At 33.3% G+C, this 27911-nt stretch overlaps 4 protein-coding genes across 6 annotated transcripts; 3 read left to right on the forward strand and 1 right to left on the reverse strand.

Moving 5' to 3' along the window:
* The first annotated feature begins 17 nt into the window (after positions 1-17).
* On the forward strand, positions 18-3562 carry LOC106296490 (respiratory burst oxidase homolog protein C-like). Of its 2 annotated transcripts, none has more exons than XM_013732624.1 (10): positions 18-494; positions 741-897; positions 1010-1058; positions 1348-1461; positions 1554-1733; positions 1824-2035; positions 2123-2225; positions 2310-2362; positions 2569-3110; positions 3296-3562. In XM_013732624.1, exons 1-10 carry the CDS (start codon positions 269-271, stop codon positions 3418-3420), a joined length of 1761 nt encoding a protein of 586 aa, XP_013588078.1. In that variant the 5' UTR covers positions 18-268; the 3' UTR covers positions 3421-3562. The 2 variants fall into 2 exon arrangements, with proteins under 2 accessions (XP_013588078.1, XP_013588079.1); XM_013732625.1 differs by having other exon boundaries at positions 2587-3110.
* Positions 3563-4835: 1273 nt separating this feature from the next.
* Positions 4836-14215, forward strand: LOC106300074 (mediator of RNA polymerase II transcription subunit 13-like). The gene is made up of 24 exons (XM_013736137.1): positions 4836-5064; positions 5188-5264; positions 5361-5500; positions 5575-5661; positions 5755-5842; positions 5932-6009; positions 6143-6163; positions 6239-6316; positions 6412-6491; positions 6909-6987; positions 7072-7398; positions 7626-7685; positions 7931-8165; positions 8240-8288; positions 8371-8525; positions 8699-10039; positions 10177-10339; positions 10467-10581; positions 10745-10832; positions 10936-11014; positions 11115-11413; positions 11521-12598; positions 12756-13121; positions 13245-14215. Exons 1-24 carry the CDS (start codon positions 5041-5043, stop codon positions 13823-13825), a joined length of 5688 nt encoding a protein of 1895 aa, XP_013591591.1. The 5' UTR covers positions 4836-5040; the 3' UTR covers positions 13826-14215.
* An 883-nt stretch (positions 14216-15098) lies between these two features.
* On the reverse strand, positions 15099-15545 carry LOC106300076 (arabinogalactan peptide 21-like). The gene has a single exon (XM_013736138.1). The coding sequence runs from the start codon at positions 15456-15458 to the stop codon at positions 15279-15281; it is 180 nt and encodes a 59-aa protein (XP_013591592.1). The 5' UTR covers positions 15459-15545; the 3' UTR covers positions 15099-15278.
* A 5140-nt stretch (positions 15546-20685) lies between these two features.
* On the forward strand, positions 20686-22352 carry LOC106298342. Of its 2 annotated transcripts, XM_013734447.1 has the most exons (6): positions 20686-20922; positions 21081-21129; positions 21304-21518; positions 21603-21873; positions 21955-22032; positions 22118-22352. In XM_013734447.1, exons 3-6 carry the CDS (start codon positions 21310-21312, stop codon positions 22166-22168), a joined length of 609 nt encoding a protein of 202 aa, XP_013589901.1. In that variant the 5' UTR covers positions 20686-20922; positions 21081-21129; positions 21304-21309; the 3' UTR covers positions 22169-22352. The 2 variants fall into 2 exon arrangements, with proteins under 2 accessions (XP_013589901.1, XP_013589902.1); XM_013734448.1 differs by lacking the exon at positions 21081-21129 and having other exon boundaries at positions 20724-20922.
* Positions 22353-27911: the final 5559 nt, after the last annotated feature.

Consider the following 27911-nt stretch of genomic DNA (forward strand, 5'->3'; position numbering starts at 1 on the left):
CTCGTCTGATTATTTCATCTAAACCTTCCTTACCATTTTTTTTCTCTTTCTTTTAAGTCCGGCCAGAGCATTGACTTGAGACACAAGAAAGAAATTATTCCATCTAATCATCATTTTTGTTTTCGACGAATCTACGGAGAGAGAGAGCTTTGATGTAACGGACTATGAGTGGGACACAGAGAAGAGCAGCGACCTAGGTTCAGTGACCGGATCATCGCCGCTGACGTCAAACCTTGGAAAGAGACTGAAGGCTAAACGGATAAGTTTCATGAAGAAGCGGCTAGCCTCTGTTTCTAATCGCTTGACATCCGTCTCTGGAGAGAGAGAGCCAGCTGCTCGACTGGACCGGCAGGATTCAACGGCCTTGACAGGGCTCAGGTTCATCAGTAAGGCTGACGGTGCTGCTGGCTGGACCGCCGTCGAGAATCGGTTTGTTGAGATCACGGCCACTAGTGGTGGATTGCTGCCAAGGTCAAAATTTGGAGAATGCATAGGTAAAATTTTACAAAATTAAAAAATTTACCAAAGCCCACTAGTTAAAACTCCTTTGTTACATAATAGCGACCTTGGAAATTATAGGTTTAAGTCGCGTTAGGAGAATTGATCTCTAAAAGAAAGTTAAATTTTTCATCCTAGAAGATTAAAGGTCCATGAACCCATAACCTTCTAGTCATTAAATCAAAAGACTAGAACCAAAGAAATGGTTAGGATCAAAATATGAATTCATATAGTGATTTCAGGGATGGATTCAACAGACTTTGCCTTGGAACTGTTCGACGCATTAGCTAGAAGAAGGCTTATGACACAAGACACTATCGATGGAGACCAGTTAAGGGAGTTCTGGGAACAAATAAGTGCTCAAAGCTTTGATTCCAGGCTTCAAACTTTCTTTGACATGTGAAGAGTTCTAATCTTTATCCATTTTGAACTTTTGTTATGCATTTATCTTGTTCTCTGCAACTTTTGGTGATAAAATGTAAAGTTGAGCCACAAGATTTGTGAAATGCAGGATTGATTCAGACGCCAATGGTAGATTAACTGAAGACCAAGTCAGACAGGTGAAAATTTTAACACTAATTCATGATTGTGTCAAATGTTAATTTATGAAAAAACTTTCATTCTTAAATATCAAATATTTTTGGTTCATAAATATGAATATCTTCACAAATGAAAATATGTATGCTGAAAATTGTAAGTTTATTTCAGAAAAAAAATCACACGATAAACTGGAATAACAAACATTCAAACAATTAATCATCATTCTCACAAATGTTTTCTGTAAAATATGAAAATGATTAATAAAGGTGAAATCTAATCTGTCTTTTTTTCTCTGGGCGTCTTTCAAAGATCATCAACCTTAGTTCGTCCACCAACAATTTGCCAAACATCCAAAAACGGACAGATGAATATGCTGCAATGATAATGGAAGAGCTTGACCCAGATAATATAGGATACATCATGGTAAAAAGCTTTCTTGACGATAATAATCTTTGAGAACCAATATATATTTCAATACTCTTTCTCCATGTAACTCTTTGGTGAACCTAAAACAGATAGAGAGTCTTGAGACCTTGCTTTCGCATGCGGAGACACGACATATACGCAGAGATAGTGAAGGTAGCAAGAAGCTAAGCCACATGCTAAGTCTTAAGCTTAATACTACCCGTGACCCTAAACCGTTGAAGAGATGGTACAGTGGACTGAGACACTTCGTATCAGATAGCTTGCAAACGGTGAGTACTTCGAGGTTCAACATTATCAGTAATCTTCAATCTTAGGGATTTAAAAATGTAACTGACGCAGAGGCTTTAAATTATTTCTAGACATCGATGTACTTTGCAATACCAGTAGCTTTCCCTGCATGCGAGGTACTAATAAGACCATTCAGATCCAGTGTCAGCACGGTAACAATTCGCAAAGTCGCTATATATCCTGGAAACGTGCTGACTTTACACTTGTCAAGGCCAAGAAACTTCAAATATCAAAGCGGTCAATACATGTTTGTAACCTGCCCAACAATCTCAACATTTGAGTGGTACGGAAAAATGTAATAGTATCAAGAGTCAGGAAACCCTAAACTGCGTTTGAGTGACAATCAAGTTCACATGATATATATTTGTAGGCATCCATTTTCAATAACTTCTGCGCCGCAAGACGAGGATCTGAGCATTCATATAAAAGTAGTGGGAGACTGGACAAATGCTCTCAAAGAAGTTTTCTCCGAGGTCTTATTTTACTTATAAATCTCTCGAAAATGTATATGTTAAAGAGGCAAATTAGCTTGAGTAGCATGTTGAGTTATGTATCAGGTGTGTGCGCCACCTCCTGTCCGAGACAATTATCGAGATGCATATAACCGCGAGTAAGTATCTTCTAACAATCCCATATAAAATGAATAAAAAATCTAAACGAAAATGATCAGTATATATAGGTGGTCCAAAAATATCACATTTTCACAATTTAGTTTGTAACTACGTACAACACTATTTTAATTTTCGATTTATAACATTGGTATATATATCATTGTTTATTTTTAGACGATTAATGTAACATTGTTAATATTGAAAGGGAAATGAACCCATGCAGTTTTCCCAAAATCATGATTGATGGTCCATATGACGCACCTGCACAAAATTACAAGAAATATAACGTGGTTTTACTGGTCGGGCTTGGGATTGGGACCGCTCCAATGATGAGCATTATCAAGGACATCATCAACAATGTGGAGGCCAAGGAACATTCCCAATTCAGCCAAATGGAGAAGGGAACACAACGACATCAACAAGGTGAAAAGGAAAGTATGAAGACTCGAAAGGCTTACTTCTATTGGGTAACAAAGGATCAAGGCTCATACAGTTGGTTTCAGAACATCATGAACGAGGTAACAGAACGGGACACAAATGGAGTCATTGAAGTAAATAACTATTGCACTAGCATCTGCGAAGAAGGAGATGTTCGTTCTGTGTTCATACGTACGCTTCAGTCTCTAAACCATTCCAAAAATGGCGTGGACATTGTCTCTGGGACAAGGGTCATGACCCACTTCGCCAAACCTAACTGGAAAAACGTCTACAAACAGATAGCCATGGATCACTATGGCTCTCATGTTGGTAAGCTCTGCCTCACTGTTGTAGGAATGTTTGCGTAAAATTGCATGATTATATGTTACTGTCACATCATGTAAATTCTAGTTAAGTTTTCGCTCGTTGAAAAGCATTAATTGGTGAATGTAATAACATCCTCTGATTGAATTAATTAATGACACTAATGGTATAAAATGAAATTGTATATGCAGGAGTGTTTTATTGCGGAGAAGTTTCATTGGCAGAGGAGTTAAGGCAGCTAGCTTTGGAGTTCACACACAAGACAGAAACTAGATTCTCCTTCCACAAAGAGAACTTCTACCCACCAGATAAATAATGATGGTGTACAACAAGATGATTAATGAAATAATTTTGGAGTAAGAAAGTGTGTTATGTTTGTGTTTTTTGAAAGTTGAGGTGGTGATTTTTTTTTCAGAACAAAACGTGTGTTGTGAGTATTGGACGTGTGTGTGCGTGTGTTTGAGTCATTTTTCAGTTTCGATATACAATAGTCGAAATCATGTTTAACATGATGTAATGTAATAACTAATATTAGTTACACCAATTGGTTGAATAAGAATTTTTTTTGTCACAAAGTCGAATAAGAATAAGAATAAGAAAAACAATGTTACATTGTTTTTTTAAACAAAACAATGTTACTATTTGTGCTATAGAAAAAGGACAATTTTTTATTTATTTCTCCTCTTCAGTCGTTGAAGCCTAAAAACTATATAAATTAATAATGTTAAAAATATGGTATTTTATAATTTATAGAGTTATTCATTTGCAAAAAGTTTCTTATTTTAGATTTTTTATATTTTTGAATATTTTTATTTATTAAATAGAAAAATAATTGATTTCACCGTATATACATTAATTAAATTTCAGAAATTAGAGTTTCATATTGCTTTATATATTGTTTGATGTATATTTTTTTTATGTTTCATAGAATTCAAATGTGGTTTTAGATATAACTTTACTAAATATTGGTTTTAGATATAAGTTTATTAAATATTATCAAAATATATTAAAATTTTAAGAAAAATAGAGAAATAAATTCACTGTGAATATAAAATCAACAATATAATATTTTGTTTGTATTTATATAAAAAATATATAGATAGATTATTGATTTATGATTTTAATGGACCATATATTTACATAGGACTTTCTAAAAAAAATATTATCTTATTATTTTATTATTATGTGTCATATTTTGAACCGATTCAACTCGAAAATAAAAAAAATTATTAATTTATAGTGTTTATTAATTTATCAAAAATTAATTTATAGAATTTTTACTGTATATATGAATTGATCAATGGAGAGCAAACCAAACTAGGTTCATGCATATACTTCGTGACGGTTCCACCCCTTTCGACCGTCTCCCCGTCTAGAAGGTCCACCTAGAGGAGTTTACCGCATACTGGCCTTTCCAAACGGTAGAAAACTTGTTTCTTCTTTTGTGTTTTAATTTTGGTTGATTATGTACCTTATTATTGTATCAAATATGTATGTGTAATTCCATGATTTTACAAAACAAAAAGAAAATAGTGATCTAAAAAGCCCTTGTTTAAGAAATAAAACCAGCTTTACTTTTTTTTGTTTTGTTTTGATAAAGTTCTGATTTAGTTCACTTTGTTAGTACAGAGGTTGTTTTATTTTTTATTGCATTAAAATTAGGGTTTAATAATCATCCATAAATTATATGAGGGTTTTAAAATAGTTTTGGAAAAGGTGAAGGTTTGAAACCAAAAGAAAGAGAGAAAGAGGAGAAAACAGAAAAGAACGTAAGGCGCGTTTGGATCTGGTACGAGACACAGACGAGTATCTTCCGATTCATAAAACTGCATCACTCTTCCTCATCAGTTTAAGGTTTTGGGTTACATGATGAGAATCGTGTTTCCCTGAGCGACTGAAGTGGTGCTTTTGGAGAAGTTGAGAAAACAAAAAGGGGATGTGGACTAATGTTTTCAAAATTGTAAGTCACTCTTTACTTTACTACTCGTTTCTCTACATTTGGGAGAGACAAGAGAGGAGAAAGTTTTTGTTTTTTTTCCTATTAATTTTGATGAACTCCTGATACCTAATTGATTTTCCACAGGGAGGTCTCCGTAATGTTTCTTGGTTTCAGTTTCTTCCTAGTGAAGCTGAGCTGAGTCCTGCCTCTGATACAACAAGGTTCAACCTTTCAACTTTTTTTTTTTTTTTTTTAAAAAATTTGTCTCTGTACTTTATGTGACTGTGTGTAGTAACTATTAACTATTGAGATTTCAGTTCAAGAGCTGAGCAGAATGATGTTGCAACCTATCTTGTGCTTTCATCTCATCTTCGGCTTCAGAAGGAAGGCTTTCTTAGCACATGGACCAATTCTTTTGTTGGACCTTGGGATCCTTCTCAAGGCTTATACAACCCTGGTAAATACCTAAACACCACACTCTCGTTGTCAGACATTCTTGTCTGATGATCATTCCTCGCTGCTGCTGCTCAGATGAAAAGATCAAGCTTTGGCTTTTTCTTCCTGGGCGTCATTCATCAATCACTGATAAAGCTCAGGCTGTTGTCTCAAAACTCAGAGGTACTATTCTCCTAATGATTCATCGATCTTTTTTTGCCTCAACATATTGTCTCTATTTTGGTTCTTATTAGTTTTTGTTTCTCTTGTTAAAAGTTGTTGCTTCTGGAATTTGGGTAGCACCTGGGGACTCTGAAGAGATATCAGTTGCCTTTTCACAGTCTTTACGTAATTGCATTGAAAGGTTAGTTTGATCCCCAGACAAGATGGTTGGACTATGGATATAATGGATTGATGAAATATCTCATTTTAAGTTGTTTGATATTGCGGCAGAGCATTAACTGGACTTTCCTACATGAGATTTGGAGATGTTTTTTCAAAATTCAGCCCTCAAAGTGAAGATTATTTGAGGTATCTGCAACCTCTTACCACTTAAGCACTGAGTTTGCTTCTTTAACTACTCCCCTTAAGAAGACATACATTTTTTTTCTTGCTGCTTTCCACCATATCTCATCCCATGGCTTCTGCTTATTCTTTATATAAGAGCCTGCAAGAACTTCGTTTCGTAAGTGCAATTTTTGAAACCAAAAGAAGTCTATGATTAAGCTGTGTGGCTAATGCTCCTCGAATATTTTTGCAGGAGGGGACAGCCTACTGTTGAGTTCATCTTTGCTGCTACCGAAGAGGCAGTTTTTGTCCATGTCATTGTATCTGCCAAGTCCGTAAAGCCTTTTGTCATAATATATGCTCCAAATTATGTTTTAGTGCTTCTTGTACTTATCGTGAAACTAACACTGCTTTTAATGTGCGAAGGAATGTCCGGGCACTTTCAAGTGGCGATGCTGAGAGACTGTTAAGGAGTTCTTTGAAAAACTCCAGTTATAGGCTTCCCGGTTAGTCATCCCTTGCCATTCTAAATTTTGTTACTTGTCTACGATAAACTAAAAAAGGTTGATGGAACTAACTAGGTTTGGATGTTCGTTAGTCTATTCCCTACTTTGTACTGATATGCTAGTCAATATATTGAGAGCATGAGACATTTATGAACTCAATCTTCAATTCATTCGACTCCGCAAGAAGCTAGGGTAGAGTCTAGTGCTACCTAAGTTCCTCGAGCAGAGATGTAGAATCTCTTTTTTTTTCCATGGCATATTATTTTTGTTGTTGTTCTTTCTAGGGTTGGCCAAGAGATTAGATTGTGAGATTTTTAATTCTTTGAAGCCAGTTCTTTTGAATTGAGACCTGAAAAAGGATAGGAGTTTTTTTCGTTGATAGAAACACTTCTCACAGGCTTATGTTATTCCCACCAGTGATTGTTTCTCCTCATGGTATGCGGGGCAGCCTCACTGGATTCTGTCCCAATGACCTTGTCAAGCAAGTCTACTTCAGGTGCAATTCATACATATGCTGTCCATTGACATTAATCTAATGAGACCATTTTTATCAACTAAGATTAGATTTTGTCTCACACAGTTCTGGAAACATTGGGACTTCGAGTGGCTATATTGGTCTCCCTTCTCATGTTGATCGTGGGTCCCGTCTGATAAATGACAATCATTGTTACGTGGAAGTTACACTTGGTTGCTGCCAAAGTATTAATGACAACACAAGTCAAACTAATTCGACCTTTGCAGTAAACTTGCCCCATAATCAGCGTCCTGAACCATCAGTTGGGAGTAGAGATCACCGGAAAGGACAACAAGATATCTCATCCGTTCGTGAAAAAAAGTTCATATATCCAGCTGAGGCAGTGCTTGTGCCAATCTTACAGTCGGCATTTGCTAAATTTTCTTTGAAAAGGTAAATTGTCAAGGTGAGGAAGTTATTTAGAGTTTGTTGAGTAGTTAACGGTGAGATCCAAATTGGCTAATTATGGACACTTATATTGCTTCTGTTGAATTTGTCTAGAGTGTCAGGGTGTGCATGTATGTATGTAGAAAATCGAGTTTGTAGGGTCGTAGTAAGATGTACTACTTGTGTTCTCTCTCTTACCTAGGAGCTGATGCAAGGTGAAATTATACTTGCAGATTTTGGCTTCAAAACTGGATAGGACCATCACTGGCAGGTTCATCATTATATATACACTGGTGAGTCTTTTTCTTCTATCTCGTATCCATTCTGAACATCAAAGGGAACTCACAAGATAGAGGTCTGGAATGCAACCCTAACTTACCTGAGAAACCAAACGTTGTGTAAACCCTCGTGATTGGTAGCTCCATGGGATTGAGATCTGTGGCATTTGTTAATTTTTGAATATAAAGCTGAGCGATTTTCTTTGCCATTGTAACAGTCTGTTCATGATTACTGAAAATTTATACTTCATTTTATGCAGGGCTGGTGATTTTGACTTCCTTCGATCGTCTGGAAATAAGAGTGATGGGTTTTATGAAAAAAATGGTTATAATAGCAGCGGCAGTAGCCGTAATAGCAGCATTAGTTCAACAAGTAGTGCTTCTAGCGGGAGTGGTTGGAGAATGGCTTCAAGAACTGGTGATCTTGATGCTGATGCAGATTCGTTGACGTGTAGGCAATCTGGTGTAACTTGCAATGATGATCGCCCAAAATCGGTATGTCTTTTATATGTGCCAAGGGTGGAGATTTCATAGTACTGATAGCCTAAGTAACATAACACTCTTTGCAGGGTTCTAAGCGGTCGCGAACAGGGAGGACAGAGTCTTTCGGTCAAGTAGGTACTGTCTCTAATACACCTATTTAAGAAGCATATAAGTCAGGATTTGGTTCTACTAAAACTTATAAGTGGTGGTGCTCCAGGCATTACAGATGATCAAATTGGCTGGGATTGGGATGATGATGATGATGATGATGATGATGATGATAGAGGAGTTGGTATGGATATCAAGGCACTTCTTTCAGAGTTTGGAGACTTTGGTGACTTCTTTGAGAATGATGCGTTGCCTTTTGGGGAGGTAATTCTCGTCTTCTGTTAGTTCAGATACCTTGACTGTCTAATAAACGTTTGGGAGGAGGCTGGTGTCTCGATTTCCCGTTTCCTGCCATGCCTCTTATTGTGGTTTTGTCCTATTGTCTTTGGCGTTTAATCCTTATTTAACAAATCACCTTATCTATTATGTTCGTGTAGCCACCGGGAACAGCAGAGTCACATACGCTAATGATTCCTCTAGATTCTGCTGAAATAGGTTGTAGTCCAGTTGATATGATGGATGTATCAGACCAGATTGTTTTGCCCGATGGGTTTTCCTCTTTTGAGAGCTTTAATCCTGTTCCCCCGATCATAGATGAGTGCCTTATCAAAAGTCAAGAAGTCATCAACAGCAGTGTCACTTCAGCTCCTTTAAATCAAATGTCAAGCTCTTCTACTGGTGAGTTCGACCATTTGATAAAAGCAGAGGCTATGATGACCTTTGCTCCTGAGTATGGAGCTGTTGAAGTACCTATGAGCGAGATTTCCTCTTTCAAAAGCCCATATCTTCCCAAATCTCATAAAGTGGAGAGTTCACATTCAAGAACGAGTAACTATGTTTATGGACCCACACCACCGGCCACTGATTCTGATGGAGCAGCCGACAAAAATTCACTTGGATCAAAAGCGTGCATTGGTAACAATGATGGCAGAACTTTGTTTCAGTCGAGAGATTATTACACTCAAGTGGAGGGCAGAAAGGACCAACATAAGATGCTACCTACTGTAATTAGTGACAACAGTAGTACAAAGGAGGGTGTTTCTCAGTTAAAATATTCAAACTTCAGTGCTGTTAAGACCGTACAAGGGAAAAAGTCTGACGGTATATCTGCTGTTGTTAGTACTTTATTATCTTCAAAGACCTTGTTGGCAACAGACGTGGGAAGCGTTATGTTCCAAGCTTTCATGTCTAGGATGCGGCACATAATCATTTCTTCGAAGCACAGTTCACCAGTTAATCTGACAAGGCTTAGTGGAAAGCTATTCCTGAACCAGCTGTCAAATGAGCCCAGTAGTCTGACAGACAATATATCTGCAAGAAACGAGATATATAAGAAAGAAATACCTACTAGAATAGCTGGAGATTTTGACGGAGGAATGATAGATAGCCACATGAGTGCACCAGTTGGCGTGTGGCGGACTGTTTCAGTCCCAAAAACAGCAAAACCTGCTAGTTCGCCAAATATTGAAGCAGGCTCATCCTTGCCCCATAGTTCATTTAGCGAAGATAGCTTGCTTTCTTATGGCCAAAGACAGCCATTGCAGGAACTCCTAGATGGAATAGCGCTAATTGTACAGCAAGCTACTTCTTTTGTTGATTTAGCTCTGGATTCAGATTGTGGAGATGGTCCTTATGGCTGGCTTGCCCTGGAAGAGTTATGGAGACGGGAACTTTCGTGTGGGCCCTCTGCTGGCCATGCAGGTTGTGGGGGAACTTTGGCTTCCTGCCATTCTCTGGACATTGCTGGTGTCAAGCTAGTTGACCCACTCTCTGCAGAGGTAAGCTTTCAAATTGGTGTCTTTACGTTCTAGATTGTTAGTTATGGGCTAGAAATATTTTTTGGTCACAAATTTATCGAATAAAGATTTGAGCTTATTCGTTTAAACCTGATTATGAAGATTTATTTCTTTTCCAGGTTTTTCCTTCGTCTGTCATTACTCTGCTGCAATCTGACATTAAAACAGCTCTGAAATCTGCATTTGGTCAGTCAGATGGTCCATTATCTGTCACAGATTGGTGCAAGGGCCGAAATCACTCAATGGATGGGGGATCTACTGCTGAGTCATCCCTGCGTGAAGGTAGCACATGAGTTTTGATTATTTTATCTCGTTGAACTTTAATGTTCCTACTTTGGTTGTTCATTAATATCTGATAGAGTGAATATCTCTGATGATTTTATTGATAATAAATGTGTTGGAAAACAAGCGATGTCAATAGATAGTGGGAAACGAGAGGAGACTGCTCAGAGCCAAGACATATACAGTTCAGAATTACTCCGACCGACACTTTTTGTTCTTCCGTCACCTTCTATACTTGTCGGGTATTTATGTTTTTTATTAGCAGTCAAAGTTTTTTTTTTTTTAAATAGAATTTGACGTTAATCAAGATCCCCTTATTAGTATTCATAATTTCATGTTGTTAGGATTGTCACATATTGTAATGCTGGTTAGTTTAAGCTCTCTAGCGTCTATCCCCTGTGACAGGTACCAAGATGACTGGCTTAAGATATCAACTAACGCCTTGCCACATTGGGAAAAGGCCCCTTTCGAGCCATATGCTCTGCCGAAAAATGTGCGTTTTCAAGGAAATCATCTGAGAGAGATGCTTTTGTTTTCATCAATTTAGGCCAATTGATAATCTTCTCCACTAAGTTGTTCTTTGTTACTTGTCTCAGATGAGCTATACTGTTGTATGCCCGGATATAGATCCTTTAACCAGTGCTGCTACTGATTTCTTCCAACAACTTGGAACTGGTGAGTCAACGAATATCTCTATTGTGAAACTGGTTTCTGCTAAACAACGTTTCTAGAGGAACAAAAAGCATTATGTTCTGATGAACCTTTTGTTGCATAGTTTATGAGGCGTGCAGACTGGGAACTCATTTGCCACATATCCTGGGAAATCAAATGGAAACTGACGCTGGAAGACTATCCTTGTCTGGATTTGTTCTGCTTGATTGCCCTCAATCGATGAAGATTGAAAGCAATAACACATCGCTTCTGGGATCTCTCAGCGATTATTTTCTATCTTTGTCGAATGGGTGGAATGTGACTAGCTATCTGAAGTCTTTATCAAGAGCGCTGAAAGGTCTAAAGCTTGAGTCTTGCCTTTACACAAACCAGAAAGAAGGATCAGCTACGAGTCCTTGCATCGTAAGTGTTAGCTAAAAAAATACAAATGTTAACTGGGATAATTAACTATTTACCCACTTCTACCAAGTCTAGCTGTTGATACTTGTTGGCCTCTACTCTTCTTTCAGGTAGTGTACATAGTGTGTCCATTTCCCGATCCTTCGGCAGTTTTAAGGACGATCGTCCAATCGTCTATTGCACTTGGATCAGGAATACGGCCAGATAAAGACAGGAGATCGTTACTTAACAGTCAGGTTGCAAGGGCGTTTGGTAGTTCTGCTGCTGTAGACGAAGCATCAATATCTCATATTCCAGTGCTTTCGGGGTTTAGTGTCCCTAAACTAGTTCTACAGGTGGTGTCTGTTGATTCTATTTTTCGGATAACAAGTCCGAGCTTTAATGAGCTTGTCATTCTCAAGGATACTGCCTTTTCTGTATACAATAAGGCGCGTAAAATCTCACGAGAAATGCCTAATGATGCATTTCAGTCGTCCTCTTTATCAAGCAGATCGTCTTCAGCCTTGACACCAATGAGCTCTATTTCAGGAATCTGGAAAGACTGTGTTGGTTCTCGAATGACAGGTTCTACACATCCAAGAGATGGTGAAAGGGATGGTAGCATGAGAACGAGTTGGGATAGCTGGCAAATGACAAGATCTGGAGGATTAAGCTGCGACCCAAACAGAAATGAAGATTTTTACCTTAATGATGAAAGTTTCTATTTATTTGAACCGCTTTTCATTCTTTCGGAGCCTGGTTCAGTGGAACGTGAACTTTCACCTACTTTTGGCGGCTTAGGTTCAGAGTCTTCAAAGCCAATAACTGAGGATGGTGGCAGAGGTTCTGGACTTGGCGTCAATGCAATGGAAGGCATACCATCAGGATCAAGCTCACAGGGGGATACATCCCAGGTTGAAGGAAAGAATATTCCAAGTTTACATTGCTGCTACGGTTGGACAGAGGACTGGCGATGGCTTGTAAGCATCTGGACAGATGCCAGGGGCGAACTGCTTGACACACATATATTTCCCTTTGGTGGAATTAGTAGTAGACAGGATACGAAAGGGCTGCAGTGTCTCTTTGTTCAAGTTCTGCAGCAAGGATGCCAAATCCTACAGGCATGTTCCTCCCCTGACAATGGATCTTCAAAACCCAGAGATTTTGTCATTACACGCATTGGCAATTTCTTTGAGCTTGAATACCTAGGTAAAAAATAAGCTTCTTTTACCTTTGCATCCGTTCTTAATCTAAATTTTTCATCCCTTTCGTATTCCAAATGCGCTCGGGAAATATAATTATTCTCTAGTATTGCGTGTTTCATAACTCTGATTATTTTTTTGTCTACTTGCAACTGATATAACAGAGTGGCAAAAGGCAATATACTCAGCTGGAGGTCCTGACATTAAAAAGTGGCCTATTCAACTTCGACGTTCTGCACCTTCTGGCATAGCCACCAATTGCAGCGTATCTTCCTTGCAACCGCCGGATATGAGTTTGATTCAAGAGAGAGCCTCGTCAAGTAGCACATTCTACAGCTCTCACTCAAAACCATCCAACTTCGTGAAAGGCAGTATAGGGCAATCTGCTGGAAGAAAGCATATAATGGGTGGACAAACCATTTCTGGTACTCCAAGGGGTTTGTTTCAGTGGGTTCACAGCATCAGTTTTACTTCTATTTCACTTGATCAATCTCTGCATCTTGTTCTTCCGGTTGAGTTGGTATCTCCTGGTCAGTTTCTGATTGTTTTTCTCATATATATACGTCTCATCCGTGTAATCAATTTTAAAATTTCCATAAGAAAGGGAGCGGAGCTAGATACTGACTTGCATGTGCATTTGCGCAATTATGCAGGAGGTACTGGTATGAGTTCATCAAATTACATTGAAGGTTTCACTCCTGTCAAATCTCTTGGGTCAACGGCTTACTCGTACATGATGATACCATCACCCAACATGCGCTTTCTTCACCCAAGTCCTCTTCAGCTTCCTACATGTTTAACTGCCGAATCACCTCCGCTTGCTCACCTTCTTTACAGCAAAGGCTGTGCAATACCCTTGTCTACCGGGTTTGTTGTTTCAAAAGCAGTGCCTTCCATGAGAAAAGACTCGAGAATAAATATGAAAGAAGAATGGCCATCAGTTCTCTCTGTTAGTCTCATTGACTACTATGGTGGTTATGACAACGCTCATGACAAAATTCTTCAAGGAATCATGAAGCAAGGCGGTGGAGGGACCCAAGAAACTAGAGATTTTGAGGTTGAAAGCCATCTTATCCTTGAGTCAATTGCGGCAGAACTCCACGCTCTATCATGGATGACTGCAAGTCCAGCATATCTGGATAGGCGGACGGCATTGCCTTTTCACTGTGATATGGTTCTCAGACTGAGACGTCTTCTTCATTTCGCGGATAAAGAACTCCAGACTTCCAGATAAACCAGGACTTTGAAACAGTGCAGGAGAACACAAGAGGAGACCAACCTTTCTGTGAACTTTATCCTGACCGTCCGGAGTAGTTTGTCATACTTAAGGCGCTTAGGTTTCTCGGGCTAGTTCAGTAGCTATACGTTATAAAGTAGGAAGAATTGATGCAGATCTACTAGATGTAGTCCAGGTTTTCTTATTTGGGGCTTATGAAAACATTTAAAAAGAAATTAGCATTTGCGGCGTGCTCTACTGGTTCGGATTCATGTTAGGTGAATAAGCTAGTTTTCTTGTTACCCCTTTGTATTTATAATTTTAACTTTAGTGATCATTCCTCTGTAAATCTGGCACATTCTATTAATATTGGTTTCTCAGGGCAAAACTTTTTCTCTTGTGTAAGCTCTGTCTTCCTTTGAGTCTAAACATAGTGGTTAACTCTTTGATTGATCACATAATGAGTCTTGACTGTTTGGGTGAGTTGTGCAGCTGAAGATTCTGACAGTAAATAAGGTTTTCAATACTCAAATGTCTCTCTACGTCCTCCTCGGGACCTGCTCTCTTTTTGTCAGCCTACAGATTGCCAGCTTCCTCGGGTATCTTATGTTGGTCCCATTCTTTCTTATATGCATCACATGGCTTCAACAGATTCTTGTCTGGGACGTCCCACGTACCCAATCTTAGCCTGTAGTTTATTCTATTATTGTATATATATACAGGGTAAGTTCCTATTAGATGAAAAAAGAAACGGAAGAAAATGTTTTCCAGGAGATGGCTTCAAATTTTACATATCCTTTGATTTTGGAGTTTCCAACAGTCAAATCCTATTGTATTTATGATAAACTTGATAGGTGTTTGCAGTCATATTTGAGATTCAGATTAGGTTTTAACTCTTGATTATCTAAGATTTGTTAATCTGATTTCTGTCTCCGAGCTACACATGAATACTGCAAATGAGGTTGTCTGGTTCACTCATCAGATATCATTTACTGTGGGGTCATTAAGCGTTGTTCTTTAGCTTTCTTCCTGTGGCGAGTCACATGGAAACTCATGTTGTCTTAAGGCACCATGATAATGATGATGGTTGATGTCGGCATCATAGTGCCCCCACACATCCTCCCAAATACAGCTCATTACATCATTGATTCCACCAACTCTAAGACAATTCCAAAGTACCTCTCTCTCTCTCTTATTGATCTTTGTGTGAACCCAAATCAATGAGATCTGATACTTGGTAACTTCCACTAAAAAGTTATGTGATGCCCATCATGGATTTGTGCACAGATTGTAAGGTAATCGAATTCATAAACAGTCTGATGAATGATGATATACATACAAGCACATATAGAAACAGATGGTTACATTAAGAATAACACAATACTCTGTACAAAATAGAATCAAATCACACACAAACTCATGAACAAAACAATAAAACTAATGGAGAAAAAAATGAAATGTTTGTTTTGACTCAAAAGAGAAGACCAGATGCCAAAGCGACAACAGATGCAAACAATGCCGGCACGAACATGGCAGCATCAGAAGTTGGGCTTGGAGCCGGAGCTTCCACGGTGGCGGCCGTCGCTTGTCCTATGGCTGAGAAAGCCACCGCAACGACCATGAAAACAACCATCATCTTCATTGCCTCCATTACTTGCTTCTCTTTGATGATGAAAGAAAGATTTTAATATTTTGTGTGTGCGCTGTGTTGCGATGATAATAGCTGTGGGGATGGTATTGTGTCTATTTATACAACAATTGAAGGAGACTTTCACAGCTGGCAAATTGGCTGTCTCTTAGCTCAAACCACATTCTTCTTTTTAGTCTCAAGTGGTCTCAACCACCGTCTTTTTTTCTTTCCAATCTCACAATTACTTATTGCATTTCATTATAAGTGTCAATTTGACATTAAAAAAATAAAAAATTGTATAATAAACTAATATATCTATATTTAATGTATGATTAATTAAATGAGAATGATTTAAATAAAAATCTGTTGGTTATTTAAAAGGATAAAAAGTAGATTTAATGTACAAATTTACATTGAAATTGTAGAATGACACTTATTTTGAAACAAAATAAAAAAACTTAAAATGATTCTTATTAAGAAACAGAGAAAGTATATTTTAAAAATATTTTTACATTATTTATGTTTTGATTACATAATAATATAATATTTATGTGTTAGTTCACATGAGTGTAGTTAAGAAAAAACAAGTAACGTCAACTTCTTATATGTTTTTAATTACTTTTTGGTGTATATGTTTAATTACTTTTGCTTAAAAACTAAAATATTCAAACAAGGCTACTAAACATTTTTATCACAAAAAGACTACTAAACCATTTGAACTTGTTTTTGTCAACAAACGCATTTTCAAAACAATTCGTACTAACATATTTGTCGCAGAACTATCTTCATCGAAACTTTTTATTTTCTAAAAAAAATCAAAAAAACTTTATTTCTTACAGCAAAAAAAAAAACTATTTATATTCTATACAATAATAGCACTTCTTTAAGAATCACTTGATAGTGTTGGTTTCATTTCATTAAAGAGTCAATTAGCCGTTTTAGTGTTTCCTTGAAATCAGTGAAGTTTTGTATCAAAGTTCACACCAAACTTTGAAAATGACCAACTACCCCACATTGCAGAAAAGGAACTAATTATTTTGTTGATGACCGTTTAATTTGATTTTTCTTCTTTGATCATTGCAATTCTGTATATCAATAGCAAATGTATTTATATTTTAACAAAAGCAAACTGACCAAAGAAGAAGATGATAAATAAAAACTAGCTGGAAAATCCTTTAAATACCAAACATACAATTATGAATAATCATAGGAAGTACTTTGATATTGAACCCCGCTATGGCATCAAACTTGGGCTAAGATAGGCCTCCCCAGATCTATCTCTCTAGCCTTTATATTCACAATTTTATATTCTTTCCGTTTTATATTAAATATCGTCGTAGAGAAAAATTTTCGTTGCAAAATAAGTATCATTTTAGCATTTCAATGCAAAATTTATTAATTTTATTTTCTAGTTTATTTTTTCATTGGTTGAAATATGGTTAGATGTATGGGTAATGATGTTTTTATATAGAAAATATGCAAAATTAAATGTTTTTTAATCTGTATGTACAAATCTAAAGTGGCACTTAATATGAAACAGAGAAAATATGTTTTTAATGTTTTTTTTACTTCATCACTTACATGTTAGCTTTCTCATCTTTCGTATATATATTTGTTTCGAGTTTGTTTAAGAAGAATACTATTAAGCACTTTCAAGATTCAATTTTCACCCGAGACTTCTGTAGTAGGTTTCTGTTGATTGGATAATGATGCTGACTGCTGAGTGCTAACTTTTTCATGAGTATTGAAAAACTAGACGTGGTCATTTGTAATATATGACGGTCTGATCTACAATTTTATACTATAATTATAATTTTTAATTTATTGGGTCTGATAGCAGGCTAGCCACAATATAATGAATCTAAAAAGGGATTAATTCATGTAAATAAATAGTTTTTCTCCTTGAGTGTTGAAAAAAAAAACATATAAATATGTATTTGAGAGCCAAGCTCAATAAATTATTCAAGCCCATTTGTTATGGAGCTCTATCTTCATGTTTCAAGTTTGTCTACTTTTCTTTCATCACCAGAGAACAAAACTTGTTAGCTGATTCTTTGGCAAAAACGATATGCATCTTACTTTGTCTGTGTATTAAACTGCTTTTGATTAGTGCAAATGATCTTCTTTTTTCGAACACAATTAATGCATCTTGTCTATTAAAATAAAAGTCATGAATTCTTTCATGAGTGTTTTTTTTTTAATTTGGACTGTTATTTAGAATTTTATTAAATATATTTTACTAATCTAGTAATATATAGAATCTTTGAACTACTTTAATCATAACTAGATCTTGACCTACGCGACAGCGCATGTATTTTGTTTTCATTTATATGTACGAAACATTTAGTTTTTACATTATTAGTTATATATTATATTAAATAGATATACAAAATAATATTTATCTATTTTAAGTGGGTTCTTATCAATTTTCATTCTTTTTAACTAATTCTAACCATTTTGTTTATTTATTTATTTATTTTTCTAATTAATTAGACAAAACAACTTTATTAATTGTATTTATTATCATAATTCAACATGATTTATTTTAAATTTTAACCATAATAATTTCACCAGTTTTATACAAAAATTCAAACCGGTTAATAAATATTTTTTTTATTTGTTTAAAGAATCAATTAGATATATCCATCCGAGAGCCCACTCGAATACAAATCAATTTTTTTATATCGAGGTATTTTGGGTTTTAAATAAACTCCATTCAGATATTTAAAATTTTTAGACGGGGTTCGAGTCGGATCCTTCCAGATTCGAATAGGTTTGTATAAACCTAAAATACTTAAATAACCCACATCTAAAACTGTCATCAAATAATTCATAAAAAAAACAATAAAAAAACAATCAAGCTCTACTATATATTATAATATAAACATTTTCAAATGTGTATTCACAGGTTCACAATAATGTCAGTTTACTTATTTGTTATCTCATTAATTTTTCAATCCATCACTTATATTTGTAGCTTTTTATCTTATATATTTATGTCGGTAGATTTGCGTTTGATTATTAGGACATTTAGTATTAGTTATTGTTGGTATGAAAAATGAGCCACATTGGCATATATTCCTATGATAGAGTGAACTGGTTTGGTTTGATTTTAATACGTGGTGAATGATTTATTTAATTATTTATTAAATTACAGTCTGTTTGTTTAAGAGAAAGGAATATTTCTACGTAAACTCGGATGATAATAGATTAGACGTTAATAATGTATAATAAATGAAATGTTATGTAATTTATGACTTTTCTAGTGAAGTCTATTTTTAAAATATCACACATGAAAAAAAGTTGTGACTTCTATTTTAATAGATAAGATATCTTTTTATTTTAAATATAAATATATTTATTTAAAAATTATAACAAAATCTGTTTAAAAATATTTTAACAAGATCTTAATTTTCAAAAATTATATTTAAATATTTTAAATAATTTCAAATTTAATTTCAAATATTCTTATAAATTAATATATTCAGTTTCGTTTATAAAATGAAATTAAAATTATATCCTATTTTTTATCTATTATATAATCATAATCAATCATATTAAAAAAAATTATTATATTGAGCTAAATATGATAAATTGTATTCAATTGATAAATTTATATATTTTATTTTCATAAGTATAAAATATTTATGTTCAAAAATAAAAATATAATATGTTTGTAAGACGGGTTAACATTAGTAAACTATATGATACATGTAAAAAATCTTTGTAACTACTTTAATCATGATACATTTTCATTTTAAATATATATATATATATAATATTATATTTTAAAATTATAATAAATCTGTTGAAATATATTTTCATAATATCTTAATTTTCAAAAATTTCATGTAAATATTTTCACTAATTTCGTAATTAGCCATGAACTATTATTATGCATTGATAATAAGTTATCATTTATAAAATGAAAAATTAAAATTCTATCCTATTTTTATGTACTTTATAATCATACTCATCATGTTAAAATACAATTATTATATTGAACTAAATATGATAAAATTATATTAAATTGATAAATTGATACATTTTATTTTCATAAATATAAACTATTTATGTTAAAAATGTAATACGATGACATAACGACTTAAAATTAGCAAACTATATAATAAATGTTTAAAAATTAACATATCTTAGACTTTTGTATATACAATAATATATTATCTAAAACATAAAATATATTGGTAAAAAGAAATCTAGCATTGAAGAACGGGTCAGAATTTGACATAAATTAAATACAAATAATTTTAAATATATTTTTTTCATGAATATATTAATTTGTTTAATAACTAAATTAAAATACAATAAAATAAATATATAATAAGAAGTGACAAATACATCTGATGGTTTAAGCAATCGATTAATTATAACATGTAAATTATAAAATTAATATATTTGAAATATTTATAAAAACATTTTATTATATGATTAACGTTAAAATATATATTACTAATGATCGAAAAAATCTATATATATATAACAGAAAATAAATACCCGCGCGGATCAAAATCTAGTTATCTATTGTTTAAAACAAAAAAGGCCTCACAACATATGCTAAGAAACTTCCATAACATTTGTTCTCTTCATATTTGTAGCATTATTTTTCATAAATAAATTTAGTTTACATAATTATATCATTTTAGAATATTAATATTTTAATATTTTTCATTTCGAAAAGTTCTACCAATGTTGATGCTTTTAAATTATAGAAATTTAAAAATATAAGAAAACTAATATGAATATGTAATTGTTGAAGCAAAAACAGTAAAATAACATAAAATTGTGAATAGGAAAAGTTTATTAATTCAATCGATACTAGAGAGACCAGAGAGATCTGGGGAAGGCCTGGTTTTGAAGATTTTCTTAAAAAGGCTTCAATCTCTAACCACACGCGTATCGTCTAGGCGTGGAGACCACAGCTATATAAGACTGTCAGTAGCGCGTGACAATAAATGTTTACCGTCTTAACGCAAAATCTTATTTAAGATTTTATCGTCAGAGATTATATAACGTGCTCGTCACATTGTACACGTGGCATAATATAATTTGTTATTATCCATAACGAAATGTATCGTAAATAACACAAACAGGCTAAGGCTTTTTAACTTTTGTAAGTATATATCCAGCCGTCCATTTTATATCAAACGGTTGTTATTAATAAAACAATTAAAATGAGAAAATAGCAAAAATATATTAGTAAAAAAATAAGGAAAAAATGGCTAAAGGAGGTGAGCGTCGAACTAGAAGAGGGTAAACAGTAAGCAGTTTCTTGTCTTGTGTGTGTGTTTAAAGTTGAAGATAGATAGAACAAGAAGACTAGAGAGAGAGAACAAATAAAAGACAGTGTTCGATCTTCTGGTCTCATCCACCATTTTTATTTTAAAAAACATTGAAAAATCTATACATTTCCTTGAGTTTGAATCTATCTATCTATCTATCTTCCCAGAATATATATAGATTCAGTCTTGTAAGTGTTCTCTTACTGTCTTGATCTTCTTTGTGTCTCTGTATTTGTCTTGCCTTAGAGAATAGAATGGTGGATTTGGGGTTCTAGAACTTTTGAAGAATCGATTCCTCTGCTGTTAATCTTTTCTTATACTGTTTTGGATATTGCTTCTTTTGTAGTGGGGTGATTCATTCTGGTATTGTGGTAGCCAAAGCCGCAGATCTTGAGGTTAGTGGGGGGGTCTTTGTTAGTTTGTTTCTACTAATTAGTTCAAATTGGTCTTCTGTTATTTCAGTTTAATAGATGGATCTTTTGTGTGCATTTAATCTATAAAATGGCTGAAAGTTTCTTAGTCTATTTCTTGGGAAGAATGTTTGATTTCTCTTTGGTGGGTTGTGTAAGGTTGTAATGGAAGAAGTGAAGGGACAAAGAGGAAATGGAACCTCAGATGCTGATTTTGTGTTGCAATGGGGGGAGAGAAAAAGAGTTAGATGCATGAAAGTCAAGAAAGATCAAAGCCGCAAGTCATCTTATTCTTTGACTAAGCGCAAACTCATTTCTCGAGCTGTTTCTTCTGATAGAGGCTCTCCTTCTCGCCATCTTAACCGTCCAAACAAGTAAAACACCGATTCAGAGCTCTTCTTTTTTTTTTATATATATTTATATACATAGTTTTCTGATGTAAAAGCATTGTTATGTAGGATGGTAGAGTCTCCAGGTAATGTGAGGAGATCGTTTGTGGCATCCCCTGAGAAGGAAGATAGATACTACACAACGAGGGGTTCTATGGGTACAGATGAGAGTGGGAAAATTATAAAGGAAGCTGTGAAGGAAACGAAGACGCATGTGTGGCCAAAGCTGTTTATAAATTTGTCAAATAAAGAGAAGGAAGAAGATTTCTTGGCTATGAAAGGGTGTAAGCTTCCTCAAAGGCCCAAGAAACGAGCCAAATTGGTTCAGAAGACATTGCTTGTGAGTCCCCTTCATCATAAACTTTATCTTTCCCCTCTAATAGTGATGCAAATCTAATGAGTATGTAATGTTTTAACGCAGCTGGTGAGTCCAGGTACTTGGTTATCAGATCTGTGCAAAGAGAGGTATGAAGTAAGAGAGAAGAAGACTTCAAAAAAGGTACCTACCTAACTGTTTTTCACTTTCTTGTCTTTCTTTGTGGATGCAAAGATGATGTGATAATTACTCATGTTTTAAAATGAAGCGGCCAAGAGGACTGAAGGCAATGGGGAGCATGGAAAGCGATTCAGAGTGAAGAACAAAGAGTGACTTGAGAAAACATTCCAGATTTTGGTGAGGGCTAGAAGGGAGGAGACAACGCACAAGAATCTGTTTTGTTTCTTTCAAACAAACAATGAGGCACTTTGTATTTCTGCTGATGTTTTGCTTTTGAAGCTAATCTATTAGTCTTTCCTTATCAAAATCTCTATTTCTCAGCCTTTTTTTTATTGTTTAACCATCAGTTGATTCTGCAGTTATTTCATGTATACAGAGCTACAGGGTGAGAAGTGGTTCTTGAATCTCTGTTGTAGGAATGGATGAGAACTCCAAACACAGATCAAGAAAGAGATTACATACATATATTAGAGTGGAAATAAAATAGGCAAAACAGATTAGTGTCTGAATATTACAACACACCAACCAAAACTGCACCTACCATTACCAATTACCAACCCTTTACCTAACGAGTCTCCTATATTTCCTTTCTTGTTTCCTCCATTTCCTATATGACATGCTAGAATCAACGATATAGCTTATGGTTAAATGTGACATAGATAATTATATTTAATGATTAATTATAATTTTGGTAATATTTTTTATAATATGGTAATAAATTATACATCATTATTAAAATATAACATTAAATAATATAATAATAGAAATAAAATAATATTTTGTAAATTTCAAAATATTTTTTTTATATAATTACACAATTTTATTACTAAAAAAGATTTTCATTTTTTTTTTACAATTTTAAAAAATCATAAAATTTTAATCATAATATTATTTTTATATATCTAAAAATTTTAAAATACTGTTTAGTTTTACTTTTTCATAATTATAAAACATTATATCAATTTTTTATCAATCTTATTAAAATAGAAGTACATTTATAAATTAACCCTTACAACTTCAATTTATTTCCACCTCATACCACTAAAGTAATAATTAATCTTATCTTTAAACATTAACTGTCTTTTCATAATTTATATACAATTACCTAAAATAAATTCACAACAAATTCATGATAAATCTTAAATTTAATTAACACACCACAGTTCGAAATCATATATTTAGGATCTTCGTAATTGGCAAGTCTTAAGTTATAAAAATACATGACCTAATAAATTTTAACAGATTTATAATCACTACTTTCCCAATTTACTTTGTCTCAATTTTTTTTAAAAAAATTCACTGATTAATAAATAAATATATACGAATTATTGATGATATAGTAAAATAATGGAAATATGATAATATATATGTATATATATTTAACAACCATAATTACATTATTACACCAAGTAATACCAATGGTTAAATAAATTAATATCAACTTTTTTAATTAGTTTTAAAATAATTTAAGTAAACGTACAGAAAAACTAAAAAAATCATTTTATTAACAATATAATTTTGTCAAAGTTTACAATATACTTAACTAAAATAATTATAAAAGCAAAATAAATAACAATGGTTAAAATTTAAAACCTCTAACAATTGTAAATATATATTTTTAGATTGATATTCAAAATTAATTTTCATATTTTCATAAGATGAATATGTCTGATATTTTCATTTAGTTATGTGTGTCATTAGTTTTAGTCAGAAAGAATAATATAAAACTCAACATGCATTTGTATAAAATTGATTTCAAACCAAGCGAGGACGGCCCAATGGTCTTGAGAGAGCTTTGGCCCCAATACGAACCCGGGTTCGAATACCGCTGGCCACCGTAGATTAATATGGGTTGAAAAAGGTGGCCCTCGAGGATACCTTCTACGGAGGTGTACTTAGGCGCTAGTCGGGTTCCCTCTGGGGTGTCCGGATTACCTAGATTATCAAAAAAAAAAATGATTTCAAATATGGAAGGTGTGTCATTAATTAATAAACATGATAAAAATGAGATATAATATTAAATATAAAACAATAATTAATTTACATAAACGAAAAATAACTTGCAAAAACCACATAAACCGATTTAGGTATCCGTTTACTCAATTTAGAACACAATATCGTTTTAAAAATATATAGTTATATTTTCATTATTTATTAGTAATAACTAAAAATTAAAAACTACATAAAATAAGCATGTATATAATATATACATAAATATAAATTATTCTATTTAGATATTATTGGTAGCTTATTTTCATATAAATTAAACTTCACTCAAAATAAAATACAATAAATTTATAAGATAAAAATATGCTGATGTAATCGAATGTTAAAAACAAAATATAACTACTCAATGTAATAAATAGAATTATTATGTTTAAAATCTTATATTTTACAATTATATAATATGTGTCAAACCTTAAATAATATAATTTATATAAAACAAAATTTTACTTATAAAATGAAAATAAATACTCGTGCTGTCGCACGGATCAATCTCTAGTTAATTTTATACAAGTTGTTTTGATATATTTTGTCTAAAAGAAATAGACAACTTTTTTTTAAGATTATATTCTTAAAAATAATTTAAAATAAACAAATTTGTTTATTTTATCTTTAATGAAATCAAAATTTATATCAAAATATTGGTAAAAAATAATAAAATCTACAATAATAGTAAAATTAATTTCTAAATAAAATTAAATTATTTAAAAAATTTATTACTTCACATGGTGCAAGAAAATACCTAGTTGTTTTACATTTGATAAATACCTATAACTGAACACTTGATGTGTGTCCCACGATTAGATGGAATGCCGGTGACCCGTGCCTGCAAATAGAGTGAATTTTATCCTCCTAGTTATCTCTTAAACCTTTTCAATCCAAGACCCACAAGATTCCCCTGATAAAGTATTTTAGTAGCTCTCTTCCGAGTTGACTAACATGTCACACTTCAGACATAGACACTAACCTAACACGTTCCTAGATCAAACTAACCCAAGAACCCTTCTGACCCCTTCATGACCCCTAGCTCTTATGCTTTGTGTCTACTATAATTCAACACCAAAGCCCTTATGCTTACGGTTTTCTCTTGAGGTGGTACCTATCCCAAGGTACGTCTCTGTCTACTTATACATATAGACTTCGTAGCTTATCCTTGCCAACTTCTCAAGGAAGAGATATTCACAAATCTTCCTTTATGAAATATTTCCAAAACTTCTTCAAAGCTTTTTAGAAATCTTCCCTTGATGATTTACCCTTCTCTAAGGTAAATCATAGTTTGCTTAGCCTTCAAGTATCTTGTATTTTAGCTCTACGTCGGCTCCAAGCCCAGTCTTCAAGTCGGCTACACAACTTCACTTCACGTAGCATTTTTTGTACAACTTCATGTAGTACTTCACGACTGGTACATGCACACATGTGAATCACGGGAACCCACTCACCCTGCGGCAAGTTGGAAACTATTTAAATTTGAAACCTCTGTTTGTGGAAATCATTTAATTGAGAAAACTACAAAATCACTTATATATTAATTGATAAGCATTACAACATTTCAAGTATCCAAACTAGGATAATTATTAGAATCTTTAGAAAAATAAGTTAGTCATTTAACATATATTATACTTTTCATTAAACTAAATATCAAATTGATTAGTAGTGTACAAAAAATATTTTTCATTATTTCCTTAAATGAAAGATAAGAAATTACCTAATATAATTAACATATATATATGATAATTATTGATTTTGAATAATAAATATTGAGCTTGTTGCAAAAATGACTCAAAACTCAATGTCAAACACAAAACTAACCCATAACTTTTTTGTAACTTTCATTTGCCTTATTCACCCAAAAAGTTTGGATTGTTAACGAAAATGTCATTACATTTTTTTTATCTTTTACATTTTTTTTTATTCTACCACCCTCATCTTCTTCAAGTATTTACAATATTGACATTGCTATCAATACACCAACCACCATGAACAACTAATTTGAAGCTCTTAATGCACCTAAAAGTCAATTTTCACTCTTCCTATCTTATTTCTTATTCACTAAAACAACATTTCTTTCACTTTCTCTCTTTATTCATCTAAAAAATCCAAGATTTTGATTCTAACTTTTAAAGGTTCATAGAGCCTTCAAGCTTAAGATTCTTAGTCATTAACAAATGGTTCGCTTTCGTGTTGAACTTTTGTGTGCTTGGAGAAGCTAAACAAGTTATCTCGCTAGTTATCTTCGTATAAGTCTTCTGGTCGTAGAAGACTTGTACCTTTTGGTCAATGCAGATGTTAATTTTGCAATTGACTTTACGTCTGTTTTTTAGAGAAGACTTCCCTAGAAGTCTTCCAACTTTTCTTTGTTAACAAAAAAATCTCAAAAATACGAGAGTGTAAGTCTTCTTGAATAAACATGTTAGTTTTACAATTGACCGAATTATGTCAAAAATTTGACTATTTCTAGAACACTTACATGAAAGTCTTCCACCAGAAGACTTTCGGGAAAATCTTCTCAACTGTCGGGGGAAGTCTTCTCACTGTCGGTGTAAGTCGTCTCATATTAATTTTGAAATTGAAAAATAAAATTTTAATATTTAACTTTATTTAGAAGACTTGCACGGAAGTCTTCCAGAGTTTTATTCTGAGATTCTGGTCAACCTTTGGTTATATAAAAGACATATGGAAGTCTTCTAGTTAAAATTAAATATTTAAGTTTTAATTTTCAATTGAAAAAGTAACCTGAGATGATTTACATGAAAATTTTCTAGCAAAAATAAAATATTAATTTTTATTTTTCTCGTGGATGACTTCCGCGTAAGTCTTTTAGAAAAAGTCAAATTTCTGACACAATTCGGTCAATTGTAAAGCTAGCATGTTTTTCCTAGAAGATTTACCAGAAAGTCTTCTCTAGTATTTTCGAGATTTTTTTCAAAAACAAAAGTAAGCCAATGTTTACAAAGGAAAACTTTCAAAGAAGTCTGTTGTAGATTAGACTTCCCTGGAAGTCTTCCTTTGTAAATTTTCAATTGTCAAAATGACCTAAATGGAAGACTTCCTAGAAGTCTTCTGGACGACTTCCGTGGAAGTCTTCTGGACGACTTCCGTGGAAGTCTTCTGGACGACTTCCGTGGAAGTCTTCTACGTCAAAATTTATTAAACTTTCATTTTCTCTAAAACTATAAAAACTTTTTAACATTTTCTTGTTAATTCATGTATATTAGTTGATATTGGGGATCCTGAATGAAATTCATAACTTAATTGATTTTTATTTTGGGGTTACAAACATTCATGTTTATTAATGTTTCTAACTTATTAGTTTTTGTAAACTTGTTAAGTAACTTTAAGATATGTTTTTTAAATTTCAAAATTGTTAATTAACTTCAAGAATATCAAGTCATATGGTTTAATGTGTCTTTTTAGATCAAAAGATATGCTTTTAACATTCATTGAAATTTGAATTTTCAATTTTCACTTTGAGTTTCCCACTTAAATTTTGATTTTCCGCGTATATTTTAAGTTTCCAATTTAAATTTTCCACTTGAAATTTAAGTCTTCAAAGAAGTCTTCTGATAAGACTTCCCTTAAGAATTCTAGCGAAACTGTCATATATTTGAACTTATGTAATGTTTGATCTTTTGTGAATTTGACTAAGTCTTCTTGAAAAGTCTTCTCCGTTGTAGTAAATTTGACTAATTTTTGTGTTATTGTGTTTTGCTACTAAAGTTGTATCAATTACTTCAATAATGTCAAGTACTTTTGGCAAGATAATATTGTAGACGTGAACTAAAAAAAAATTGACCAAAAAAAAATTCATTAATATCTCTTCAAATTTACAAAAGAATTCACAACTAAAAGAGTACACCTGCAAATAAAAAAACTGACCA

The sequence above is a fragment of the Brassica oleracea genome, chromosome C6 (assembly GCF_000695525.1).
Source record: "Brassica oleracea var. oleracea cultivar TO1000 chromosome C6, BOL, whole genome shotgun sequence".
Lineage (NCBI taxonomy): Eukaryota > Viridiplantae > Streptophyta > Magnoliopsida > Brassicales > Brassicaceae > Brassica > Brassica oleracea.